Source organism: Fistularia commersonii, chromosome 12 (genome assembly GCF_037954325.1).
Source record: "Fistularia commersonii isolate RoL2024-O1a breed Wild chromosome 12, RoL_Fcom_v1.0, whole genome shotgun sequence".
NCBI classification, from domain to species: Eukaryota; Metazoa; Chordata; class Actinopteri; order Syngnathiformes; family Fistulariidae; genus Fistularia; species Fistularia commersonii.
In genome coordinates this window covers 2,618,982-2,643,965 of record NC_141295.1, presented here as the reverse complement: position 1 = coordinate 2,643,965, position 24,984 = coordinate 2,618,982, and the positions used below count along the sequence as shown (strand labels likewise).

Here is a 24,984-nt window from a genome sequence, read left to right as displayed (position 1 = left end):
AGTATCCCCTCACATCAACCCCCCCCCCCACCCCCCTGATCACTGACGCAGATAACCCCCCCCCCCGCCCTCTCCCCAACCATGGCCTCACCCTCACCTCCAGCCAGATGCAGAGGGAGTTCTCCAGCACCTTATCAACCTCTCTCTGAGGTTGCTGAAGGTGCCTGACCTCTTGAAGACCTCCTGCATTGTCCCAGTACCAAAGAAGGGACGTCCAAGAACTCTCAATGACTACAGGCTGGTGGCACTGACGTCACATGCCATGAAGTTGTTCGAGAGGCTGCTCAAGGCCGAGGAAAAGCTGCTTGGTGGTAGGACCGAACCTGGACCATCTTCAATCGATGGCAGTGTGGAGGGTGAAGGACAAACTGGTAGCTATCCTGGACAATCCTTCCCACCCCCAACACGACGAGCTGTAGCTGATGTCCAGCTCCCTCAGCCAATGGTTCATCCCACCCCTGTGCAGAACCAAATGCCTTCAGACGCTCCTTTGTGCCCGTGGCTATCAGACTGTATAACCGCAGTCCCAACTCTGACCGGCCTGAGTGCACCTGCGCTGCTTCCGCAATTCCATAATACCCCATTCACTACCTAGCCCATTTCCATCATGTCCTAACTCTGCTGTCTCTCTTATCCTTGTTTGTCCCAGTCCGCACACATCCAGCCTTTTTTTGTTTATTTTATTTATTGTTATCTATTTTTGTCACTATTTATATTGTGACATTCCATGTTCCAAGAGCCAGTTTCTGCAGCTGAGGATCAGACCGAAAAAGTCCCCCAGGCCGGCTACCTCTCAGCTCACACTGCCCCCGACCCCCTTGGCCCTTAGTGTGGGTGATGAACACAGGGGAAGAGGGACCCATGTCTTTCCTTTGGGCTGTGCCCGGCTGAGCCCCATGGGTAAAAACCCCGCCACCAGGCACTCACTGCCGAGCCATGGGGGGGCCCCAGTAACCCACGTCTGGGCAAGGGAAAAGTGGGCCCAATGAGTGTCTTCTTCATGGGAGGTCTTCTGAGCCACACTTTGTCTGGTCCCTCACCTGGGACCTGTTTGCCTTGGGTGACCCTTCCAGGGGCATAAAGCCCCCGACAACATAGCTCCCAGGGTCACTGGGACACGCAAACCCCTCCACCACGGTAAGGTGGCAGCTCATGGAGGGGTCCATTTATGAGCCAAAAGGCGAAGATCTCAATTTACCAACCGATCTATGTTCCCACCCTCACGTGGTCATGAGCTGTGGGTAGAGATCGAAAGAACGAGATCACAAATACAAGTGGCTGAAATGAGTTTCGAGAGTAGAGCTGCTGCTCCTCCGCATAGAGAGAAGTCAGATGAGGTGGCTTGGGCATCTGGTCAGGATGCCTCCCCAACCCCGCCAGCGTATTCTGGGCATGCTCATCTGGGAGGGGACCCCAGGAAAGACCCAGGACTTGCTGGAGAGGCTGTCTCCAGGCTGGCCTGGGAATGCTTTGGGGTCCTCCCACAGGAGCTAGACTGGGGGTCAGCAACCGGTAACACCCAAAGAGCTATTTGGGCCCGGTTTCCTCGACAAAGAAAACACTGGGCGCCGCAATTACTTTTTGATGTCTAAAATTAAGGTACCACTGTATATATTGCTTTTTACACTTTGTATAAACAAGTGTGTAGTGTGTTGCTTCTGAAATTTACAAAGTATTATGGAGAAAATTAAATTTTATTTATGTAATGATCTCATTTTGAGCATTGGGCTTTCAGAGCGTGTAGCGGAGCCTTGGCCTGAATTTTAAAAATAAATCGGGAAAAAAAATCACTGTGCCAGTAAACAATAAAAAATAAATATTTACAAAATATGTTCATAAATATTTATTTTACCTGGTTTATGGGACTTCTGCTCCTGAATTTCTACGCACAGAATCTGCAAATCGGGACTTTACCGGCTGGCGGGTACACCGGCTTCCGCGAGTGTGACGTTATTTTGAGCGGCGAAAAATAATAGATATAATTTCATTTAATATTTCAAGATCACAATAATCTTCCAACTTGGAACTAAAAGTTAAAAAAAGGAATTAACACAAATGAAATACACTTCAATTAAATATTGATAATTTATTTTCCCAAGCCACTTGGAGCCGCAGTGTTAAGATGAGAGAGCCGCGGGTTGCCGACCCCTGAGCTAGACCATGTGGCGGGAGAGAGGGAGGTCTGGGCCTCACTGCTCCAACTGCTGCCCCCACAACCTGATTCTGGATAATCGGGGGGAAGATTGATGGATGAATATATGAATTTTTATTGTTGTTTAGTTGTACATGTTTATTCTTCACCCTCCCTGTTGCTTGGTGTTGCCGTTTGTCATCCCTGATGTTGTCTGCTGTCTATTTATCTGCTCTCTATTGATTTGTGGATTTTTTTTTGTCTTGCTATCTTCAGTCTTTCTATTTCCTCTTTTTTACACTATAATTGTTATGCTGCTTTGACAAAGGAATTTCCCCAATGGGATCAATAAAGTATCTTATCTTAAATACAGTTGACAGTTTTGTAAAATAGTGTGGGCTGTTAATCCTTGGATTAAAACAAACAACCAACCAACCAACCAACCAACCAACCAATTAAACAAACAACCAAACAACCGATTAAACAAACAACCAAACAAACACAAACAAACAAACAATTGTATGATTTTGTTGTAAAACGGTTTTAACATTTGCTGACCAGAGGTGGGGCTCAATTTACAATAAGTACGAAAGGCAGAACACGTCTGTACAAGGGAAGTAAAAGGGACCTCAACAATAGGCCATAGGGGTTACAATTAGTGTCCTTCCGTATCAAAAGGCATTTAGTAAGAGTATTGGATTTATTGTGTGGTGGTGAGTTGTTGGCCATGTTGGACTTATCCTACAGGTCCCTGAAATAAGTGTATTGATGTCCCAAGATTTTTTGTTAAAACATACAAATCTAATAGTCCATATGGAGTTGAATAGAATTGGGTAAATAGATAGTACTGAACGAGAAAATAATTTGAAGGTGGCTGTCAAATAACTAAAAGGATGGAAACTGCTGTAAATCATCACTGAGGAGGATGCTACTGCAGGCTGTATTAATAACCTTGAGCTGACAGAATAACTTAACTGTTTAATTTAAGTGGTTCTTGTTATCAACGGATGTCGGCAACTTAACTGGCTAAAAATTAAAACTCTAAGCCATCGGGAGATATAATGAGATCTTAAATTAGAGATAATGAGATCTTAAATTAAATGCAAGTAACATTACTTGCATTGAATTTAAGCTCTCATACGAATTGTAAGCCAAACCATGGTTATTTCAAAAGAAGCTAACACACATTTCAAATATGCTAATACTGAATTTGCTAATATTCAGAGGGCTGCAAGAACAAAAACTACACTCTTTTCTCACAACCCTTGTTTAAGAGTTCTTGCACCTTGTTCTCACCTGGCCAGAATTTTTCTTATATTTTTCCTAATAATGTCCATGAACTATTGTGATTAGTCAGAACTTTGAAGTGAGTATAATTAATGTGCAACAATGCGAATGTATGACTAACTGCAGCAAAAAGATACTGTGATGATTAGTAGATGCTAAAATATTCAAGAGAAGCTTATACAGAATTTCCAGAGGTTAATACATGAATAGCTGTTGGTGATAAACCTAAATGGGCTAATAGATGACTTGCAGATACTGAGACAATGATGATAAGCTATTAATAATATATTAACAACACAAATTGTTTAATGTTGACACATGGCAAACTATTGTTAGACAATTAGTTGTCTGAAAGACAAGGGGATAATATATGGTTAATATATGCTAAGAATGTACATTCGATCCTAACAAATGGTGAATTGGTTACATAGACTCATACATAGCTAATTAGTGCTAAAATGTGGCAGATACAATTGGATGGCTCGGAATTTATTGTTCTTAAAATTTTATTATCTGTTTACTGGAACATTTCACTCAAATTTTTATTTTGCATGATTTACAATGTTTTTGTCCAGTCAGTTCACCTTATCTGTAAGGAGCGTAACTGTCAACTGGAGCCAAATTTCATGTTTGCATTGAACATGCTGATTCTGAGGCTTAGAAACAGCTTAAGGGGTTTATTTGGCAGATACCAAAGTTTAGAGTCAACAATGCCATAAGAAATTCTAGAATCTATAGTGACTGATTACAGTACACTTTAAACTTACCCTGTGTATCCTCATTGTGTTCTGTGGCCTGTACTGCTTTGCGGATTTGCATGCGAATGATGTCAATTTTGGTCTTACTGTCCTGCAGCATTTGTTGGGCTGTCTGCAGCATCTTTTTATCCTGAGGAATGGAAAGGAAAGAATGAAATATCCTCCCCATCTAGTTTCTCTAACAACATTGCTGCCATTGATGCAATATTTAACTAATTTCTTTATCTAAAAGTATGAGTAAAACTAAGTAGAACTGGGAAAAGTAACTGCTTTGCCCTATAGTATTAAAATTCAGATTGGTAAATCTCTATCGTTGTCACTGTACAATGAAATGTAAGGTTCTCCCACACAGACTGCACTGTTTATTTACTGAAAACAACATCATGAACTCAGCTGGTGAGATCTGTTGGAAATTGTATGTTATAAAGTGGCAAAGAGAAGTTAATACAATATTAATTTAGCTGCTCATTTCTGAATTACATCGGAAGATCAGTCCTGGTTGAAGTGGAAGTATCACATTTCAGAGCTTTTTGCCAGGATAATTGTGGCAATGTATTTTATGTATTTTATCTCCATGTTAGAAAGTCAGACTTTGTTCAACTTAAGTCCTTATTTGGGAGGGAGGGGGGATAGAAGTTACAAACGCTATACTGTAGTTGTATAGTAATATAGTGGATACTCTGACGAGACAATACTTATGTGATTACGTAGAAACACATTTGAGCTAGTCAAATCATTAATGTCACTTCAATTTTACTATTTCAATTTGCCATATTGCAAATTCAACAATTATAATTCTGAGGAACGTGAATATAATTAGCTGGGAATATTTTGTGAAAAAAAAATGTAATGGATGGTGTTTAGAAATTGTGTCCTGAGTCAGACTGCACTACTTGCACCCTGTGAGAGTCAAAGTAAGGGGGGCTGAGTCTGAGCTTGAAGAAAAAACAATTTAGAAATCTCATTTCAACAACCTTTACAAAGTGGGCACAGATCAAGTGACGTCTGCTCATTTTGTCCACAATCTAATCTTACCTTGGTCGATCCATTGGCATAGATTGGGATCATGCTTTCAACCCCTTTTTTGACTTTCAGTTCGATGTTCAGCTGTCGTTCGAGGGCAGTGATGCGCTCCTTGTGGGCCGATGTTTGATTGTCTGGCCCAGGAGATTCAGGACAATCATCTTGGTAGGGGAAAATATGCCAATGGCATTTAAAAAAAAACAAAAATATGCAACAAAAGCATTCTCTAACACAGAATAATTCTCCAGAGAATGTCATGGGCACAACCATTTGAGTTTTTGTATAAAAAAATATATCCTGGGACATTTGTGACTTCAAATCCGTTTTAGCTTTATTTAGTTGAGAACATTACAGCTAATTTTCCTCCTCTCAGTGCAATTCATTTGGGGAGAAAGTGGGATTGGCAGTTAGATAAATCATAATAAAGTGGTGGTGGTTAACTTAGACTATGGTATACTGCACATGAGGGTTAATCTGATGAGAAAGGGTATGTTAACATATGATTGTGAAATTCCTCTAAGTTCAATGCTGCCACAAAGACCTGCATTTTGACATAACATTTTTAGACATTGTGTAACTGCTGAAAGATAAACAGGTATAGGTAGGGGCTTTAAGTATGAACGCACCTTTATTGTCGTCACTTCCCTTGACCACAATGTGAGCATCAAGTTCCTGCAGCTGAGCATGTAGATTATCTAGTTTGCGGTTGGAGCTTCGTAGCTGGTTTTCCACCTATAAAAAGGAGAAACATTATTTTGCAACATTTATCTGCTTAATCAGGGTTCTGATGTTGCACCTCAAGCCGCCACCATATCCTAGTGGAGGGGTTTGCGTGTCACAAGGATCCTATAAGCTCAGTTTGTCAGGGACTTTATGCCCCAAGCAGGGTCACCCATGGAAAAAAGAACGTCTTCGGTTAAGATCGAGACAAAGTGCAGAGTACCGCCATGAAGAAAGACATCATTGGAGGGAGTTTTCCTTCGCCTAGATGCAGATATCACTGGGGCCACCCACAGGAGGCAGGCCCAGGGGTGGGGATAGATGGTGATCACCCGATGCCTTGGCCTGTACCCTTGGGCCCTAGCTGGCTCACCTTAAAGGGAGGAGCCGAAGGGATCATGTGCAGTATGAGCTTGGTGGTGGCTGAGGTTGGGGTTTTGGTGTCCATTCCTTGGCTACAGAAGCTGGCTCTATGGACTCAGAATGTCATCTGTCTGGTGGAAAAGGAACCTAAGCCTGTGTGCAAGGTGGGGAGGTTCTGGCTAGACAAGGCATGACTCACCTTGCCACAAGGGATCAGTCTCCTGAAAAAGGGTCTGGACTCTTTTGCAATCTGGATTAGCCTCCGGTGAGAGGTGCTGGTGTAGCCATACTTATTGCCTCTAACTTTGTGCTAGTAGGCTTGGGTTTAGCCTGGTGGATAAGAGGGTAGCCTTTTGCCCCCTGTTGGGGGATGCGTTCTGACTGTGCAATGGACCAGACAGTGGTTCAGATTACACACGTCTTTCTGGGAATCCTTGGAAGGGGTGAGAGAGGGCACTTTCTCATTCTACTAGGAAATCTGAATACCCAAGTGGGAAACGAAAGAGACCTGGAGCGGTGCAATTGGGACGAATGCCCCCCCCTGCGCCCGCTCTTCATCCAAGCTGTGTTTATTATTTGACTTTCATGCTCATCATGGACTACTCCATAAAATACATCACGTTCAGGCATAAGTGTGTGCGTATGTGTTATTTGCACCAGCGTACCATGAAACCCCTGTTCGATAATTGACTGATAGCAGCCACTGAAGCTGCATTCCGATAGGCCTGCTAGTACTTGAGGTGAAAACTATGGCATGAAAGGAGTTTGGTGGAACAACGTCCGAACAGCATCAAGGAGATTCTGGTCAGTCGTCCAGTGGCTCAGAAGGGGGAAGCACTTCACGGTCACTGCTGTACACCGAATGTTGGGAAAGGTGTGCTGCTGACCTTGACTCAAGATGTGTCTCGGCAGAAGGAATACTTTGCTGAGGTTTGTTGCCGAGGATGATAAAGTTACTCATTGGCAGGGCTCCAAAGGTAGATAAGATCTGCCCCAAGCTCCTCAAGGCTCTGGATGTCTTGGGGATGTCCTGGTTGATATGTCTCTGCAGCATACATCGCATTTGTTTCCAGTGAGGTTTGGAGTCTGGCTGAGCTCCCCTTTCAGCACCTCAAAACCAAGGCCATGGTCCTCAGCTGTAAAAAAAAGGGATGGTCTTGCCCCAAGTAGAGGAGTTAAGGTATCTTTGGGTCCAGTTCCCAAGTGTTGGATAAATGGAGCAGAGGAAAAAGGGAGCATAACCAAAGGTAAAGTTCTTGATTTACCTGTTCATCTATGTTCCCATCCCCACTTTTGGTCACAAACTGTGGAATTGTCAGAAAGAACAAGAACATGGACACAAGCACCCAAAGAATTTCCTCCAAAGGTGTCCAGGCTCTCCCTTTGAGACAGAGGTAAGAGGCCTGGCCATTCATGAGGGGGTTAGTGCAAAGCTGCTGCTCCTCAGCTACTGGTGCCTTTGACTCTCACTTCTAGAATTAAAAAACATTGACTAATGGATAACGTTTTTGGCCTGTGTTTATGAGTTTATTTTGCTTGCTGTTGAAATTTAAAACAGAATCATTATAGCAGTACAAACCCCCTTATAAAGTCTAAGAGGATGAAACTCCCTTGGTGGCCCACGAAGAAAACCATTTTAAGTTATATATAAATGTAGTCGACAATGTCATATTGCATTGAATGACAACATAAATATGGAACCAACTCAAAACAGGCAAGGAGTTCCCATCCTTGATCCTGAGGTTGCTAACCTGTTGTGCATTCCTTTTGTCTGTTGTTGCCCTGCGCAGGTTCTCGGCTCCCTCCTTGATCTTTAGCTCCTTGCGTATCTCTCTGCGAATCCATTCACGCTGTTCATCCAGTAGTTGCTGTACACTTGAGTCTGAGAAGTCAGAGTTCTGGTCCAGACCGAGCTGCTCCAGCACAGAAAGGCCACCTGAGTCACTCTAGACAGGGGGAAGAGAGGGGAAAAAAGTTGAATGGAAAACAAGAAAAATTAGCAGAAATCTACAAACAAACAAACCTCACATTTGTGGAGGTTCTCAAGTCATCCGGGTCATGATCAATTCTTGGAGTTTGTTCAGCAGCTGGACAAAATCCAATTTTTGACAAGGAAAAAAAATACAGCTAAAGCTCTCAATTGGGTAAAAAAAACAACAAAAAACAAACAACGGGTTTGCTTTTAAACATTTACAATTACAACTCTGTTTCTGCTTATAAGTGTACAGCTTAAAACATTCTTGCCTATTGTACCTCTAGAATAAATAACAGTTGTCTTTATGGGGGGCTCAGAGGAAGGGAGGTGGAGACTTGGCAAACTAGTTTCACAATCAGGAACACAGAAAGTGTTAATTACTTGGAATCATAGTCACTCACTCACCATTACAGGAACACACAAATCAAACAAGCAAGCCAACAACAGTTCACCTCTGAGCTGTCCTCATCTTCCTCCTCACCATGCCAACACATAGTGCAGATCACTCAAATACTATGAACCAAAAACTACTGGGGCATAGAAATCTTCAGTACGTCTATGCTTCTGAGCATAGACAGTTAATACCACACAGGGAGCACAGTTGGTTTGTTGTGTTGGGTGCAAGAGAGGGAGAGAAGTGGGGGGGTGCCTGTTCAAGAGGATATCCGTCCCAACACCAAGCTGTTCAGGCCTTTCCTGTTTCCTCTGTGATTTGTTGCTGTCAGTGGAGAATGGGAAACAGAGGAGAAGAGGACACAGGCCCACAAGAGAGTCCTTCTCCCTGTAACAGATGGCACTAAGCTTGTTTGATGCAAACCCTCTGAAGGTTATTCTAAATCAATTTGTAAAATCATAGTTTGAGTTGATAGTGAAAAAGTTGTTACACTCTGTCTGATAAAATCTCAAAAGAGTGGAAGAAAAAGGATGAGTTTTCAAATTATTGGATCAAAGCCAAGGAATTAAGTTGCGATGCATTTCTGTCCCTTCCACAACCTCTTACCCCAGGCTACACATTTACACAACTCATTTTAAAGATGGGTATACTGTTCTGCTACTGAGTTATGATAACTGGAACTGTCTTTTTGCAGAGCATTTTAATGCCACAATTAATAACTTAACATTCAGGTCACACAACAGAAGTATTCAGTTAGGTCAAAAATTTATTGGCTACACAAGTGCAGTATTCAGTTTGTTTTACAATTCTGCATTTTTTTCGGCCATAAAGAGCAATATAACCAATCTATCACTCAAGGACACTGACAGGAGAATTACTGTACACAATTCAGGCTGGTGGAGAAAACAAAAGTATAGAAAGGTCTTGTCACAGAGACGGCAGGGTTAATTACTGGGCAGGATTTTAAGATTGGGACAAAAAGATCATTTGGTATTTAATCAGTTTTTCATGAGGGATTTTTAAAAACAACCAATCACTGTTTGCTAACAATCTGGTGACTTTCAAGCCATCCACTCAAATCATTTAATGTAAATGCCTAGCTGTTTATGAAGTTTGACAAAAAGATAAAAGCAGAGAAAAACATCAGCTGTACACATAAATGAGCATACTGAGAGACACAGATATTAAGTTTTTTTGTGTGTGTATGTGTGAGCGAGAGAGAGAAGTACAGCGTCTGCCAATGTGGGAACAATACCTTGAGATTTCCTCGAGATCGCATCCACCCAGAGGTCATGGCAAGATGTGGGCAGATGTGTGCATGACATAGAACAAACAACAATTTATATACTTCTGATGAAGGCACAATGGCGAACCATTTCAAACTTTCCACTGAAACATGAAGAAATGTTTCTTAAGGAGCAAGGCCACGGAGTGTTATTATAGAGGGTGTGATTGTGTACTTGGCTTCTATGTGCTCAGGCAAAAAAACAATGCTTGTGTGGGTTGCTGAATGACAGTAGGTAAAAATATAACCAAATTTTGTTCACATTTTTATATTAAAAGTAGTTGTTCAAACTGTACTTGAGCTTGTGGGTTTGTATTTTTCCATCAGTTCACACCATTTTACAGAGGGCCGAGTCTACTGCTGTATTAAGAGCCAAAGGGAGATGTGCCTATTTTTAATCAGCTGTCTCTTTGCCCCTTGTGAATAAACTGCAGAGAATTACCATTAAGCATTAATGTAAAACTGACTTATTTAACAGTTGAGAGGGAAGGCCAATTTGCAATGTCCCCAAATTAGAGAAGGGAAAAGAAACTCTTCAGGGCCCCCCCTTTAAAAAAGCTGGTAAAGAGGAAAACAGCTTTCATAGGAAAACCGTATAATCCCAGATAAATATAGAAAATACAATGAAGCTTGTTTGTCAAGCAATACTCATAAATTAGGCCATGTGAGAAATGGTTTGGTGAGAGCTAAGAGAGGACAGAGGAATAAAACAAAAAGCAGCATGGGGACAGGAAGAGAGGGAGGAGAGAGCCACCGCGTAGGGTCATGGGTTTAACCAGGAAGATGATAAATAAGCAGAGAGAAAAGGCAAGGAACAGCATCTTAATATTAACTATAGCATGGACTGAGTCAATTACTTCAGCTATGAAAAAAGAGAGAATCAATGCTGATTTGTATGTTCGAATACATACAAAAGTCTGGCAAAACACAAAAGGTTGAGGACAGAGAAGAAGAAAATGCAATAAGGTGAGATAGTGGAGCCTTTTTGAGAGAAGATAAGCCTTGTCAGCCCATCTATCATCATGGAAAACATATTATCTCTGGGAAACCGGTTTGATGAACCGACTGCTTTGGCAGGTGGTCATGAGAACAGGGAAGTAGTGAAATGTGCTCTAAATCTTGGCTCCCTGAGGGAATCAATGAGGAGTGGACCTACATCCCGGAATTTTACACCTTTCAAGCTGATTGGAACGGTAAGGTATGTGGCAAACAGAAAGGAAGAGCGCTTGCCATCTTTATCAAAAATCAGTGGTGTTAGCCTGCGCATGTCACGATCAGAGAGTGGATTTGTACCCAGACATTGAACTTTGTACCGCATCCCTCGAGAATTATCTCATGCCATAATGGTGGCTTTCTACATTCCTCCTTCAGCTCATCCATCTGTTGCTTGTGACACTGTACTCTCCACAACATCCTGGCTCAAGACTCAACACCGTGTTCAAAGAAATCTCAGTTGACCTTTAATGTCACACTGGAAAATACTTCCCCAGCTTTACTCAATATATGAACTGCACCACTCGAGAGGGGAAAAGTTTAGACCTTCTGTATGCAAACATTATGAATACATACAGTTCCTCCACTGGGCACCCCCTGCTATGTTACTTTAGTGAGAACGCAGCCTGCATCCACTGGGACTGTTACGCTTTGGACAAAATGGTTTTCCCCGCAGCATGCAGCATATCAGTCACTATGTTGAACAGTTGCATCAGGCTTTAAAGAAGTCAGTGCACGGTGATTGACCGGAGCTGACCTAATTGAAATCAGGTGTTCTGATTGAGAACATAGAACACCTGCACGACAAGTTGAAACACACGGGGGGGCATCCACAGTAAACTGAACTTGACAAAAAAAAAAAAAACAGTACAGTCTACAGGAAGGGCCACATCAAACTCTACTTCCTGAGGCAGCTGAGATCTTTCAACATCTGCCAGACAATGCTCAGGGTGTTCTATGAGTGCCGTAGCTAGCCTGAAGTGGCTGACACCAACAGACTTAGACTAATCCGTAAAGCCATTAAGGTTATTGGGTTATCAGTCTGGTCTGATTTGGTCTTGTATATTATTTATCTTAAACCTTAACACCACTTATATTTTATTATCTTTATTTATTTTCTGTTCATCTTATTTTATCTCTGTATTTCTTACTTTATGCAGCATCTCAATTTCCAGGATCAATAAAGTATTTCTGATTCTTCCCATGGGCTCACAATCCACAGCAGGGGCCAAGGGCCTAGGGTGCGATATGCGCTGGGTGGTGGCTTTAGTAGGGGACATTGGCAGTCTAATCCTTGGCTACAGAGGCTGGCTAGGGACATGTATCACCTTTCTGGTGGGAAAGGGACCTGAGCTGGTTGCCTGTATGTTAGGATTTTACCCGGAGGATAAGAGGGTACCCTGCCTCCAGGGCAGGTTCTGACTGTTGTTTGTTCATATACACGAAACAGAGGAGTTCAGACTGGCCACCCTTTTTGAAGACCCTGGAGGGACTGCTAGAGAGCACTCCTACCAGGGACTCCCTTGTTCTGCTGAGGGACTTCAATAATCAGGCAGGCAACAATAGCGAGACCTGGAAGTGCATGACTGGGAAGAATACCCCGAATCAAAGAGCAATGTTTTGTTATGGGACTTCTGTGTTGGACATGGACTGTCCAAGAGAACACCATATTAAGGCATATACATGGGCACACTTGGCATCAATGCTCCCTTGGTTGCAGCTGAAATTTGGATCCAGAAGGAGTAGTTTGGTTTTTGTCTTGTCAGTGGAACATTGGACCAGCTCTACACCCTCAGCAGGGTCTTTGAGGGGCATGTGAGTTTGCTCAACCAATCTGAATGAGGATTTGTGGAACTGGAGGGGGCATTCCACCGGGTTCCTCAAGGAGTCCTGTGGGGGGTCCTCCAAGAGCATGGGTACCGGAATCTGGAATACGGGCTATTCAGTCCCTGTATGACTGGGACGCGAGTGTCTGGTGGCAATGTTCCTTCTAATTTTACACATGTTTGGACATACAGACAACCTCCCTGAGCACACTGAGGACCACTGTGAGCAACATTAGATATGCATGCTGTGGCCACACATCACTTACACTGTCTCATTCTGCCCTGTCTCATTAATTCAAAGGCATAGCTTTTGCTTCGCCAGCTTTCTGGTATACTCACATACTTTGCCATCTGATCGTGGATTTGTTGGACTGACAGCATTCATTTTGATGGCAAGTAAAATATTGTCAATGAAAACTTTAACTTGCTCAGGGTCAGATTTTTTTTTGTGTACATAATGTACCGCAATAATGTACTAATACCTTTTCCCATATTGAGTCTTCGTATAATTCCAACAGCATTCATATGACTTTTCTGCTGAATGTGTCGCTTGAGGTAGTCCAGCTTCCATTTAGTTCATACTTTTCCATCAGAAACTCGTTCACTACTTCTCTCTCGAAAAAGAAAAAATCTCACCCAGTTTCACCGCTTGTTCTTCTATTTGCACGTACTCCGACAGCCATTCCAACTCAAAAGAACCACATTTCTTTTTTATTTAGGTTTGGTGAGTGGACGTATCACATTCACTGCCCGCTCACTTTGCGTGTTAAGAGGTTAGCATGCTAGCACTGGCGTCACTTAACTCCGCAACATTGTTGTTATTGAAGTGTGAATGGGCAGAGCATGTGCGCAAGTACTGTCAATGCCGTGATTGGTTGTGTAGCGTAATTGCATCGTATAGTATGATTGGCTGGACACCTGTAGAGGAGTTTGATCCTTTAAATTGAAACACCAACAAAATACAACTAGAACTTGAACATCTGGGATCATCTATATATACCCGGCTTGACCACGGCCCCTGACCGTTAGTCCCGTGGGGTGAGAGACCACGCCCCTTCGTGTCCGCCACACAGCCTCCCCCCAAAAACCCAGAGGGGACTCAGGAAACACAACTAGCCCCGCACCGGAGTCCTGATGAGTCTGCCGAAACGGCTCTGACGTCTCTCTGGCACAACAACAGGAGGCGCCTGACGCTGAGTTTGCAGGAGCATTGCCGCAGGCTTGGACGGGGGAGGCCCCGGCAGGAAACTTGGAAAGGGGAGACATCTTCACCTGCCACCCTGTGTACCGGTTTCAACCAATCTAGCATGGCACGCTCCCTACGCTCGCCCATGCCTAAAACAAAACTCTTGGTGCCTGCCTCAAGCACCTGGAATGGCCCATCATTTGGGGGTTGCAGTGGCGAGCGGTGAGCATCATGCCTAACAAACACAACATGAACTCCGCTAGCATGAAAGACCGCAGGAAATAGTGGTGGGACAGGCCCAGAAAACGCAAACCTAGGGGTGCAAACAACCGGGAAAGTGTAGCAGACCTCTCAGGCAAAACTCCCCTGGCACACGTACTGCCCGTCCGAGCACCAGCTCAGCAGGTGAGGCATCGAGGTCATCCTTAGGAGTGGGCGTAACCCTAGCAAGACCCATGGCAATCGGTCCACCCAATTGTCGCCTGCGGACGCAGCCCGCAACGCCACCTTCAGGGACTGGTGAATCCGCTTGCACAAGCCGGTAGCCTGAGGATGGTATGCTGTCGTACAGAGCACAGTCATCCCCAAAGACCCAGCCAACGCCGACTAGAGCGACGAAACGAACTGCGGACCCCTGTCTGAAGTAATATCTGATGGGGTACCAAATCTGGCAACCCAAGAAGACAGAAATGCTTGAGACCTTTCTGAACAGCCACATCATCCAGCATGAGACCCGTACTCAACGACCGCAGGGCGAGGACATCCATGTCACTGGGCTGGACGGCGGCCATACCTGCATAATCGATCCCGACATGCATGGGACAGACCAGAATCCGCGACAAGCAATCTGCTACAGGGTTGAACTTCCCAGCCACAGTGAACTCGGAAATAGCTGCAAGGTGTCGCCGCCAGGGGGCAGACTACGGATCACCAACTCTCAACATGGCGAAAGTCAACAGCTTGTGATCCACATACGCCGTGAAGGAGTGCCCCTCCAGAAGAAAACAGAAGTGCTGCGTAGCCAGATGCAGGGCCAACAACTCCCTGTCAGAAACACTGTATTTGCGTTCGCTGTCCCTCGGTTTGCGGCTAAAGAAGGCAAGCGGCTGCCAGGTATCTGACACCCACTGTTCAACCACAGCCCCCACTGCCACATCAGACGCATCAGTCATCAATGCTATCGGTGCCATGGGCGCAGGATGGGCGAGGAGGGCCACATTCGCCAGGCCGCACTTAGCCCCGTCAAAAGCCTGAACCTGTTCCAGAGTCCAGTCAACCCCGTCTTTTGTACGTCGGGAACACAAAGCTTCATACAGCGGCCGAATGAGGTGAGCGGCATGAGGGAGGAAACAATTGTAAAACTATCCATGCCTAAGAACTCCTGCAGCACTTTGATTGACACTGGACGCGGGAAATCAGTCACCGCCTGCACTAATGGAACTGCACCCTGCGGTGAAATGCAGTGCCCTAAGAAATCAATCGCCGAAAGACCAAACTGACACTTAGCTGGGTTGATAATGAGGCCATGCTTGGCTAGGCAGGGGAAAACCTGAGTTAAGTACTTCAGGTGCATATTAGCCGACGGGCTGGCCACCAGAATGTCGTCAAGGTAAATAAAAACGAACGGGAGATCATGCAGCACCGAGTCCATGAGCTGTTGAAAGGTCTGGGCGGCCCCCTTCAACCCGAAGGGGATACGAAGAAATTCGAACAGACCAAACGGGGTGATCACAGCGGTCTTGGGCACGTCCTCCGCGTGTACGAGTACCTGGTGATAACCAGGCACTCGGTCAACCTTGGAAAAGATGGTGGTGCCCGACAAACCACCCAGAGAAATCCTGGATGTGGGGAATGGGGTAACGGTCGCCCATAGTCATTTTGTTCAACCTGCGATAGTCGCCACAAGGACGCCAAGACCCGTCGGCCTTGGGCACCATGTGACACCCACGGACTGTTCGACAGCCTCACCTCACGATCCCCAAACGCTACATGGTAGCGAACTCCTCCCGAGCAGTCGCTTGTTTGGTAACGTCAAGGCGCCTTGCCCGCGCAAAAGCCAGCGGCCCCGCAGTAGGGATAAAATGCTCCACTCTCTGTCTCAATGAACCGGTGGAAAATGTGGGCGTCGTCAGCGACGGAAAATCCGCCAACAACCAAGGATAAACATCACCTGAAACCAAAAAATTGGCGTGTGCACGTGGCCCAAACCGTTCTGTCTTGCAGGGATAGGTGGCAAAAGACAATACGTCAATAAGCTGGCAGTTTGCGATGTCCACTAACAGGCCGTTGGCGCATAGAAAGTCCCTGCCGATAAGGGGGGTCATAATGGCAGCGATCACAAACTCCCACTCAAACTGGTGGCCATCAAAGCAATCTGACAACGACCATGAACCAAAGGTGTCTATAGCGGACCCGTTCGCAGCACTCAATAGCGCTCCGCTGCCTCTGGCCCGCATGTCCTCCCTTGTCGGTGGAATCAGGCTCTTCTGTGATCCAGATTCAACCAGGAACCTGAGCCCAGACCTCGAGTCCTTGCCGATGATTGTGACTGCCGGCGCCCACAGCTGCTACTGAGCGCTGGCTTGGCCATTTCCCAGCCTCGCGAACAAGCAGGGTGGAACACATCACCGTGCTCTGCTGCCGAATCGCTGGTGGAAAAAACAAAGGCCCGTCCAACGTCTCCTCAGCCCAGATACTTCAGCTACAACGATTGCATCCACGTCTTCATGCGCCGTCCTTGAGGGCTCCGGAGTCGCACTCTACACAACGAATGTTCTGGAAGTTAGCAAGATAGGGTCAGCCTCCTCCACCAAGCCTAAAACCAAGCCTAAACATCGGGGGTTCACGAGGATCACGCGCACAGGAGCCAGTAGTTGACGCGGAAAAACATGTAGAAAAAGGAACCCGCCGTTGTCGGATTTCAGCAGCAACAACAAGTCCTCCATAAGATCCACAGCAGACCTGTCTCCCTATGTATTTTTCCAGCAGCGACAACATGTCCTCCATAAGATCCACAGCAGACCCGTCTGCCAAGCCGGACATGGAAAGTAGCCTGTCCGCCCGCTCTGTAGCGTACAGCCCGTACCTCTTGAGTAGGAACTCCCTTAACGCAGCATACCTGCCATGCTGCAGTGGGTCGCGCAACAGCTCCATGGCCTGTTTCATGGTCTGTTGGTCAGTGACAACCAAAAAATACCTAGCATCCTCTAACAAAATTCCCCACAGTTGGAAAATTGGAACCAAGCGGCCGGGGCACTTTGCCAAAACTCTGGCAGCTGGACAGCCGTGACAGTTGGGTCCAGCTGAGCAGGATGGGGCGCTGTAGATGAGGTAGCATCACAAGCTTCATCTGAGTCAGACATGCCCAGTTCAGGGTCACCAATGTGGTGTTTCAACGATGAAATAATGGCAGAGGCGTAGAAGAGTTTGATCCTTTAATTTAAAACACAAACAAAATACAACTAGAATTTGAACATCCGTGATTATCTATATATACCCAGCTTAACCACACCCCCGGACGGTTAGTACCGTGGGGTGAGAGACCACGCCCCTTTGTGTCCGGCACAATATATATAATTCATTTGCAGTGTGCTCACTGCGCTGGATAGGTTTCTTTGTGTGCTGAGAGTGTGCGGGCAGTGCGCAATTGCGCAGCTTAGAGGGAGCATTGCCTGGTGGCCAGGCCTGCACCCATGGGGCTTGGCTTGGCTCAGCCTGAAAGGGCAACGTGGGTCCCCCTTCCCTTGAGCTCACCACCCATTGGAGGGACCATGGAGATTGGGTGCGATATGAGCTGGTTGGTGGCCATAGCGGGGGACCTTGGTGGGCTGATACGTGGCTGCGGAAGCTGGCTCTCGGAACATGGAACATTAACTCTCCGGCAGGGAAGGAGCCCGAGCTACTGCACGAGGCGAAAAGGTTCAGGCTAGATATAGTCAGACTCAATGATGTGCAGTCAGTAGAGGCCGGGCCTCACCTGTCATCACGGAAAGAAAAAAAATGCAAAATGAAAAAATAAATTAAATGGTTATACTGTATTTATTCAGTGATTTGTACTATAAAGTTATTTTCAACATAGCTTCACCGTTTTTAGATATTTTTTTTTCAAAATCACTAAAAAAAAATTCACATTTACCGGTCAAATATGAAGAAGAGACGTACAGGGATGACGTCAGTGCCTCACCAGGCATGAACCTCATGTCACTGGTCGGACTCACCTCGACGATTGTCTCTGGCTCTGGAGCCAGGCCTCTTGAGGAGGGGCTGGACTCTTTTCCTCTATGGAGTTACCCCCAGTGAGAGGCGCTGAGCAGGTCTGGGCATATCGATTGCCCCCCTGACTTGGCTCTTGTATGTTGGGGCTCAACCTGGTGGACAAAAGGGTAGCCTCCTTCCGCCTTCAGGTTGGGGGACGCAACAGCAGTTCAGAGTACAAATCCTTTTTGGAGACCCAAGAGGGGTTGCTAGAGAGCACTTCTGTCGGGGCTCCCTCGTCATACTGGGGGACCTCAACGCTTGCATGGATGGAGACCCCGAGGCCTGGAAAGGTGTGACTGGGAGGAATGCTGCCCACACAATCTGAACCTGAGTGTTTTTTTGTTATTGGTATTATCAGGTTTGCAGGTTTCATTTCAATAGCAGCAAAGATCAGGGAACGCCTGGTCTTTGCTGCTGTTGAAATGAAACCTGCAGACCTGATAAGACATGAAAATTTGATTTACAAATGTCAAAAACCGAAAGAGCCAAAATTGACAAGCGATACATATTGTAATTCATTGATACAGACTTGCAGATCCTTAATCCATGCATTTGTGACATTGTAACTGAATTATTGTAAAGTCCTTTTATTCGCCTTGCCCAAGAAGAATAGCCAAAGCCTGAAAACTGACCAGAATTACAGCAGCTTGTGTTCTGACTGGAGCAAGTAAACCTAAGCAGAATACATTCTGTTCAGGTGAGAGCAAACTTTAAGGGGTTGCTCCTCATCTATAAAATAATCAATGGCATTGTACCATTTTATCTATCTGACTTTGTGAAGTCACATATGCCTAGATGTACATTCCTCTCCCAGGTTGTGTGTCATGGAGGAGAGAGGGCTGAGGAGAGAAGGCCCTTTTCCTTTTGTGCAACAACATTGTGGAACAGTCTGCCCCTTGACATGAAGCAGGTCTGCTCTAGTGATGTCTTTAAAACAAAATGGAAGACCCATCACTTTATGAGTCCTGAATAGTGTTTGTGTTATTTATTTATTTATTTTTGCTTCTTTTGTTGGTATGGTAGCATAATTGGTTAGCGCTTACACTTCACAGCAAGAGGGTACTTTGTTCATTCCCTACTGGAGTCCTTTTTGTGTAGAGTTTGTGTTTCTGTGTCGTTTTTTTTTCCATGTTCTCTGGTTTCTTCCCACAGTCCAAAAACATGGTGTAAGTTCATTGGATGACCTCAGTCACAATCAATTACTGAACATATGTTAATGACGTTAAAACTGAGAAAACCCAAGTTAGAGCTCAGTAAACTGGCATTTCAGACACTTACTGTGCTTGGTTCTTTGGGGAGGTCACCATGTCAGTAGATTATGAATTTGTGTATCTTCTCCTTTCGGCTTTTCCCTTCAGGGGTTGCCACAGCGAATCAACCTTCGCCATCTAACCCTATTCCCTGTATCATCCTCACTCACACCAAAAAACAGCCTAGAAATAATAGTGATGGCCATGAGGGTGTGGATAGCAGGGCAGCCTTGCAGTGCTGAACCACTGACACTGAAATTACTTTATCTTTCTTCTTTCAGATAAGTGTTATCGTCGAAGAAGACAGGCAGAATCCAGCAACATTGCCAATTAACTGCAAATCACTGATGTGATGTCAGTTAAGATTTACTACACCTCATAAAACACATGACAATTTTAGGAGACACGAACTATTCCCAAATGAGTGTGAAGCATAGATAGAGACCTCCACCATAAGCAAAAACACTGCCTTCTTTGCACTGTTTACATTTACAAAAAAAGTAAATGAATCAAGAAGTCTGGGTAAGTCTGCATGCTTGAGCAGCTGAGTCATACAAAGAAAACATCTGGAGGCATTCCTGACATGCTACAGTGGTGACTGCCGACCTGGCAGGAAAGAAAGGAATGAAAGAAGGAGGGATGAAACAAGGACCTGAGAGGCGAAAGGCGTATGATTGGATATGGCTTTCTAAAAAGTATGGATTAAAATTACAATTCTGCAGTGATTTGCCTTAGGTCAAATACAATGTGACCAATGTCAGGTTAAATTTTTAGAGAAATCACTAATGCAACCGGGAATTCCAAATGACACCTAGTTACAGCTATAAAAGAGGTGAATCAACATATTTCCCAACTCAGGGCGACATTATTCCTGATTACTGCTACCGTAATGGGTGTGGCAGCTGAAAATAAAATCTATTGAGGGAAGTGTCCCTAACCAGTAATTGTCATGTGAGTCACAACATGCAAAACACTAACATGAGCAAAAGATGGATTTTCATAGCGCTCAATTAAAGGAACTGAAGAGGTTATTCTGATAGAGCTTTAGAGCTCATACTGATACAACACATTTTTGTAAAGACTGAAACTATGTACAGAAGCCGTAGAGAAAAGTGGCAGTATGTTTCAAAAAAACACAAACGTGTTTCCTCCCATTCAAGTTATGAATTTAACGGTTTGGCCATTGGAATTGTGTTCTGGTCACATTTAAGTCCTTTGCTAAAATCAAATCCAGTAGCTGAGGGGAGGAGGGCTTCACAAAACCTTTTAAATTTCATTACCAGCATGAGGAGATTGTCTGTGTCAAAGATGACTGCTACACTGTCACAACCACAGTGTTGTGCACTTGGAAAAACAAGATGTTCCAAGTTGTTAACGTTTCCCTGATGGATATTTTCTATGTTATTAGTGAATCCCCACCCCACCACTACCACTACCATCACCAACACCACCACTGGACTACCCTGCATACACGCATACACGTATTGTGACTGCCTAGGAGAAAATACTTCAGTTGCTTTATTGGCTATAGAACTATGCAATGACGCAAAAAAAACGATCTCGGTACAGTTTATCTGAAGTTAGGCTTGCAGTGGTGGTCTTCAAGCTATGTTTAGTCCAGAAGATTGAAGTGGGGAGGAGAAGATTATAGAGATGGATATCAAGATGGCATTAAAAATACCCTGCAATATTCTACCCTGAACAAAACCACAACATCCATGTAAACTCCACAAGGAAAGGTCCTCTTGTTGGAATCAAACTAGGGTCCTTTGTGCTGAGATTCCAAAGCGCTAACCACTGGGCCACCTTCAATTTTTAACATTCATTTTAAATATAATCTCTGCATCAAAATAATATGTATAAAGGCATGTGACGATTTTTCCAAAAGGTTAGTTACCCACATTAGGTAACTAATTGGGAAGATAATTGTTATGTACTTCTTGTTGACAAACAAATGTATGTTCTGCTGCAAGACCTCAAAATCCCTCTGAGGCATAGCAGGTCAGAAGAGCTTGGTCCTCTTCGTTGGTCCATTTTTTACTGGCTCTGTCCATTTTTTTTTGCAAGTCGTAAGAAAACTGCTCACAATTACTTTTTGAAAATGGTGCACTGCTTGAGGACACCTGGTAATTGATGTTATTTACGAGTTCTATCGATCACTGAGCATCTCTGTTAAATGATTTTGTATCTAACAGTAGGAACTAAAATGGTTCTAGGAACTGAGGTCCATGGTCAGTAATTCCTCTACTGTCTGAAAGTACAAAAAACAGTCTAGTTCCTTAAAGGTTTGAGGAACTTCAAACATGTCTTACAGTGGGAAGGGGGCAAGTGAACCCCTAACTGCTTCTTGTGCACCACTCAAGTGGCTGACCACTGCTCATCTTTTATTCATTCATCCACGACAGGCAAAATTCAGGGAACAATTTCCCACAAGGCATTAATGAAGTATTCAGTCAATGAATTGAAAAAAATGGTGCGTAAACCTCACAAAACAATGACTATATGTAACAAACTGGTGTATATTGATCATCCAAATATATAATTATTTGTACTCTTAAAAAGGAAACCTACTAAAGCTTATAAACTTTACCATTATATAAATCACACATTTGTTATCTTAGTTAAGACAAATACAATATTTTTCACATTTCCAATGTGACAAAATTGTACTACTTAAAAAATTGCACTTTTTTGTCCTTGCCTCATATTTCTGTTTTTTGGCATTTCTCTTGCTCTGCGAACTGAGAAAGGAATGAGGCTGCAAGGGGTTAGAGGAGCAGGACACCACCCTTCCCCATGAGGAAGACAAAAGGCCAGGAAAACCCCACAGCAGAAGTATGAGAAAAAGGTTGAAGGAGGCGGTCAGTTGCAGAAAAACAGGTGGGAGGGGATTGTGTGTCTGTGTGCGTGTGTGTGTGTGTGGGGGGGGGGGGGGGCACATGGAGTGGGAGAGACGGACAAAGTCATGGAGAGGTACTGTAGGTGGGGGAGGAAGGGAGTACAGGCAACTTAAAGTTTCAGTGGCAACATACTGGAAAAAGCATGTAAGAGGAAGCTGTAAAGCCAGGTTTACTCCCAGACATCAGGCATATAGTGGGGAGAACAAGTGTTTGATACACTGCTGATTTTTCAACTTTACCCACTTGCAAAGCATGCAGAGTTCTGTAATTATCATCATAGGTACTCCTCAACTGTGAGTGACGGAATCGAAAACAAAATTCTAGAAAAAAACCATTGGATGATTTTTAAGTAATTAATTTGCATTTTATTGCATGACAAGTATTTGATCACCTGTCAACCAGTAAGAATTGTGGCTCTCACATACCTTTTAGTTCTTATTTAAGAAGCCCTCCTGTTATCCACTCATTACCTGTATTAACTGCACCAGTTTGAACTCCTCACCTGTATAAAAGACACCTGTCCACACACTCAAACAAGCTCCAACCTCTCCGCAATGGCCAAGACCAGAGAGCTGTGTAAGGACATCAGAGATGAAATTGTAGACCTGCACAAGGCTGGGATGGGCTACAGGACAATAGACACGCAGCTTGGTGAGAAGGCAACAACTGTTGGCACAATTATTAGAAAATGGAAGAAGTTCAAGATGACGGTTAATCTCCCTCAGTCTGGGGCTCCATGCAAAATCTCACTTGCAGGGCATCAGTGATCATGAGGAAGGTGAGGGATCAGCCCAACACTACAAGGCTGGACCTGGTCCTGAAGAGAGCTGGGACCGGTCTCAATGAAAACCATTAGTAACACACTACGCCGTCATGGATTAAAATCTTGCAGCACACGCAAGGTCCCTCCTGCTCAAGCCGGCACATGTCCAGGCGTGTCTGAAGTTTGCCAATGGCCATTTGGATGATCCAGAGGACGAAATGAAAAAGGTCATGTGGTCTGATGAGACAAAAATAGATTTTTTTGGTCTAAACTCTACTCTCCATGTTTGGAGGGAAAAGGATGAGTACAACCTCAAGAACACCATCCCAACCGTGAAGCATGGAGGTGGAAACATCACTTTTCTGCAAAGGGGACAGGACGACTGCACCGTATTGAGGGGAGAATGGATGGGGCCATGTATCGCAGGATCTTGGCCAACAACCTCCTTCCCTCAGTAAGAGCCTTGAAGATGAAGATGAGCCTTGAAGGGTGACTGCCCTGAAGGGAGACTGCCCTGAAACCTGAAGGATCTGGAGAAGATCTGTATGAGGCCGTGGGCCAAAATCCTTGCTGCAGTATGTGCAAACCTGGTCATGAACTACAGGAAACATCTGATCTCTGAAATTGCCAACAAAGATTTCTGTACCAAATATTAAATTCTGTTTTTCTGATGTATCAAACACTTAAGTCATGCAACACAAAGCAAATTAATCACTTAGAAAAAATACAATGTTTCTTTCTGTTTTTTCTATATGCTTTGCAAGTGGGCCCAGCTGAAAAATCAGCAGTGTATCTTGTGTTACTTGTTCTCCCCAGTGTATGCAGGAGCAAGGAGGATGGAGGTTATTTAACACTGTTCTCCATTTACCCCTCACAATAGAGCGACAAACTACATTCATCACACAGTCATGTAAATCATCTTTCTCATCAGCTGGAGGGAATTTTCAGATAAATGTCTGTTTTTCTGTGTGCGTCCTTGTACTGGACCATTTTTAAGAACCTATTAATTTTTTCAAAACAGTAGTGGATGTCCTCACCAGGGAGGAAAAAGCAAGAAGTTGACAGTGGGGAAAAAAGGTGTATCATTTTTCATAGTTAAGTACATACCCTTCTGAAAACCTGAAACATATAAATGCATTTTCAACAAATTACTTATGAGAATCAGATGTGATATGCCTTGATGGTCATATGTTTTTCCAGTTCTTCTTGTGACTTCACTTAACCAAATTACTATAAGTGTGCAGGGACCACACATTGGTGGTTCCTTTGTTGTGGTTTCTAGGACCACAACAAAACCATTACTTATTGCCAGTGCATGACAGCATGGCTACAAGACATCCAAATCCTGCCGACAGGGATTTTAACTGGAGCCTGAAAGTGACTTATTTTCCTTTTAGTTTTCCTGTCCATTTTTAGAATCATTTTACTAAAATTTTACTCCTTTCTTTAAAGCACTGAGCTACCTGCTTTGAGGTCAAGTAATAACCACTTGGGTCATGATCAATTCATTCTGTGATCAAGGCTAAAGAAGCTCTTTCTTGGTACATTAACCCCTGTCTTATCAATAACTGTTTTACACCAGCTGCATCGCACTCATATTACAAGAGGAACCAACACCGTCATATGTTACTGCCCTGTTAGTCCCATGCTGGCACTGATCTACGGGAACGCAAGAAAATTCCCTCCAGCAACAAGCAGCTGTTACTGCTACTGTATACATCAGATGCAGCTGCTTGCAGGAACTGAGGAAGCATTTTGGATGAGACTGGACTGAACAAGCTCTCAGATGGGGGTTGAAATGTCCTCAAAAGAAGAAATCAGGCCAAGCTTCCACAATAAGATTTGACAAGGATCGATATTTATTATGTCTACT

The 24,984-nt window shown here is 44.3% G+C and overlaps 1 protein-coding gene across 2 annotated transcripts in view; it reads right to left on the bottom strand.

Moving 5' to 3' along the window:
• LOC147228120 (serine/threonine-protein kinase N1-like) overlaps positions 1-24,984 on the bottom strand; it is a 47,789-nt gene that overhangs the window by 16,805 nt on the left and 6,000 nt on the right. For both annotated transcript variants that reach the window (XM_086156340.1, XM_086156341.1), the window contains exons 2-5: positions 8,034-8,228; positions 5,826-5,931; positions 5,212-5,360; positions 4,186-4,306 (exon numbers count right to left, since the gene is read on the bottom strand). In XM_086156340.1, the coding sequence (XP_086012466.1) occupies positions 4,186-4,306; positions 5,212-5,360; positions 5,826-5,931; positions 8,034-8,228 (571 nt within the window). The remainder of the gene's footprint in view (positions 1-4,185; positions 4,307-5,211; positions 5,361-5,825; positions 5,932-8,033; positions 8,229-24,984) is intronic.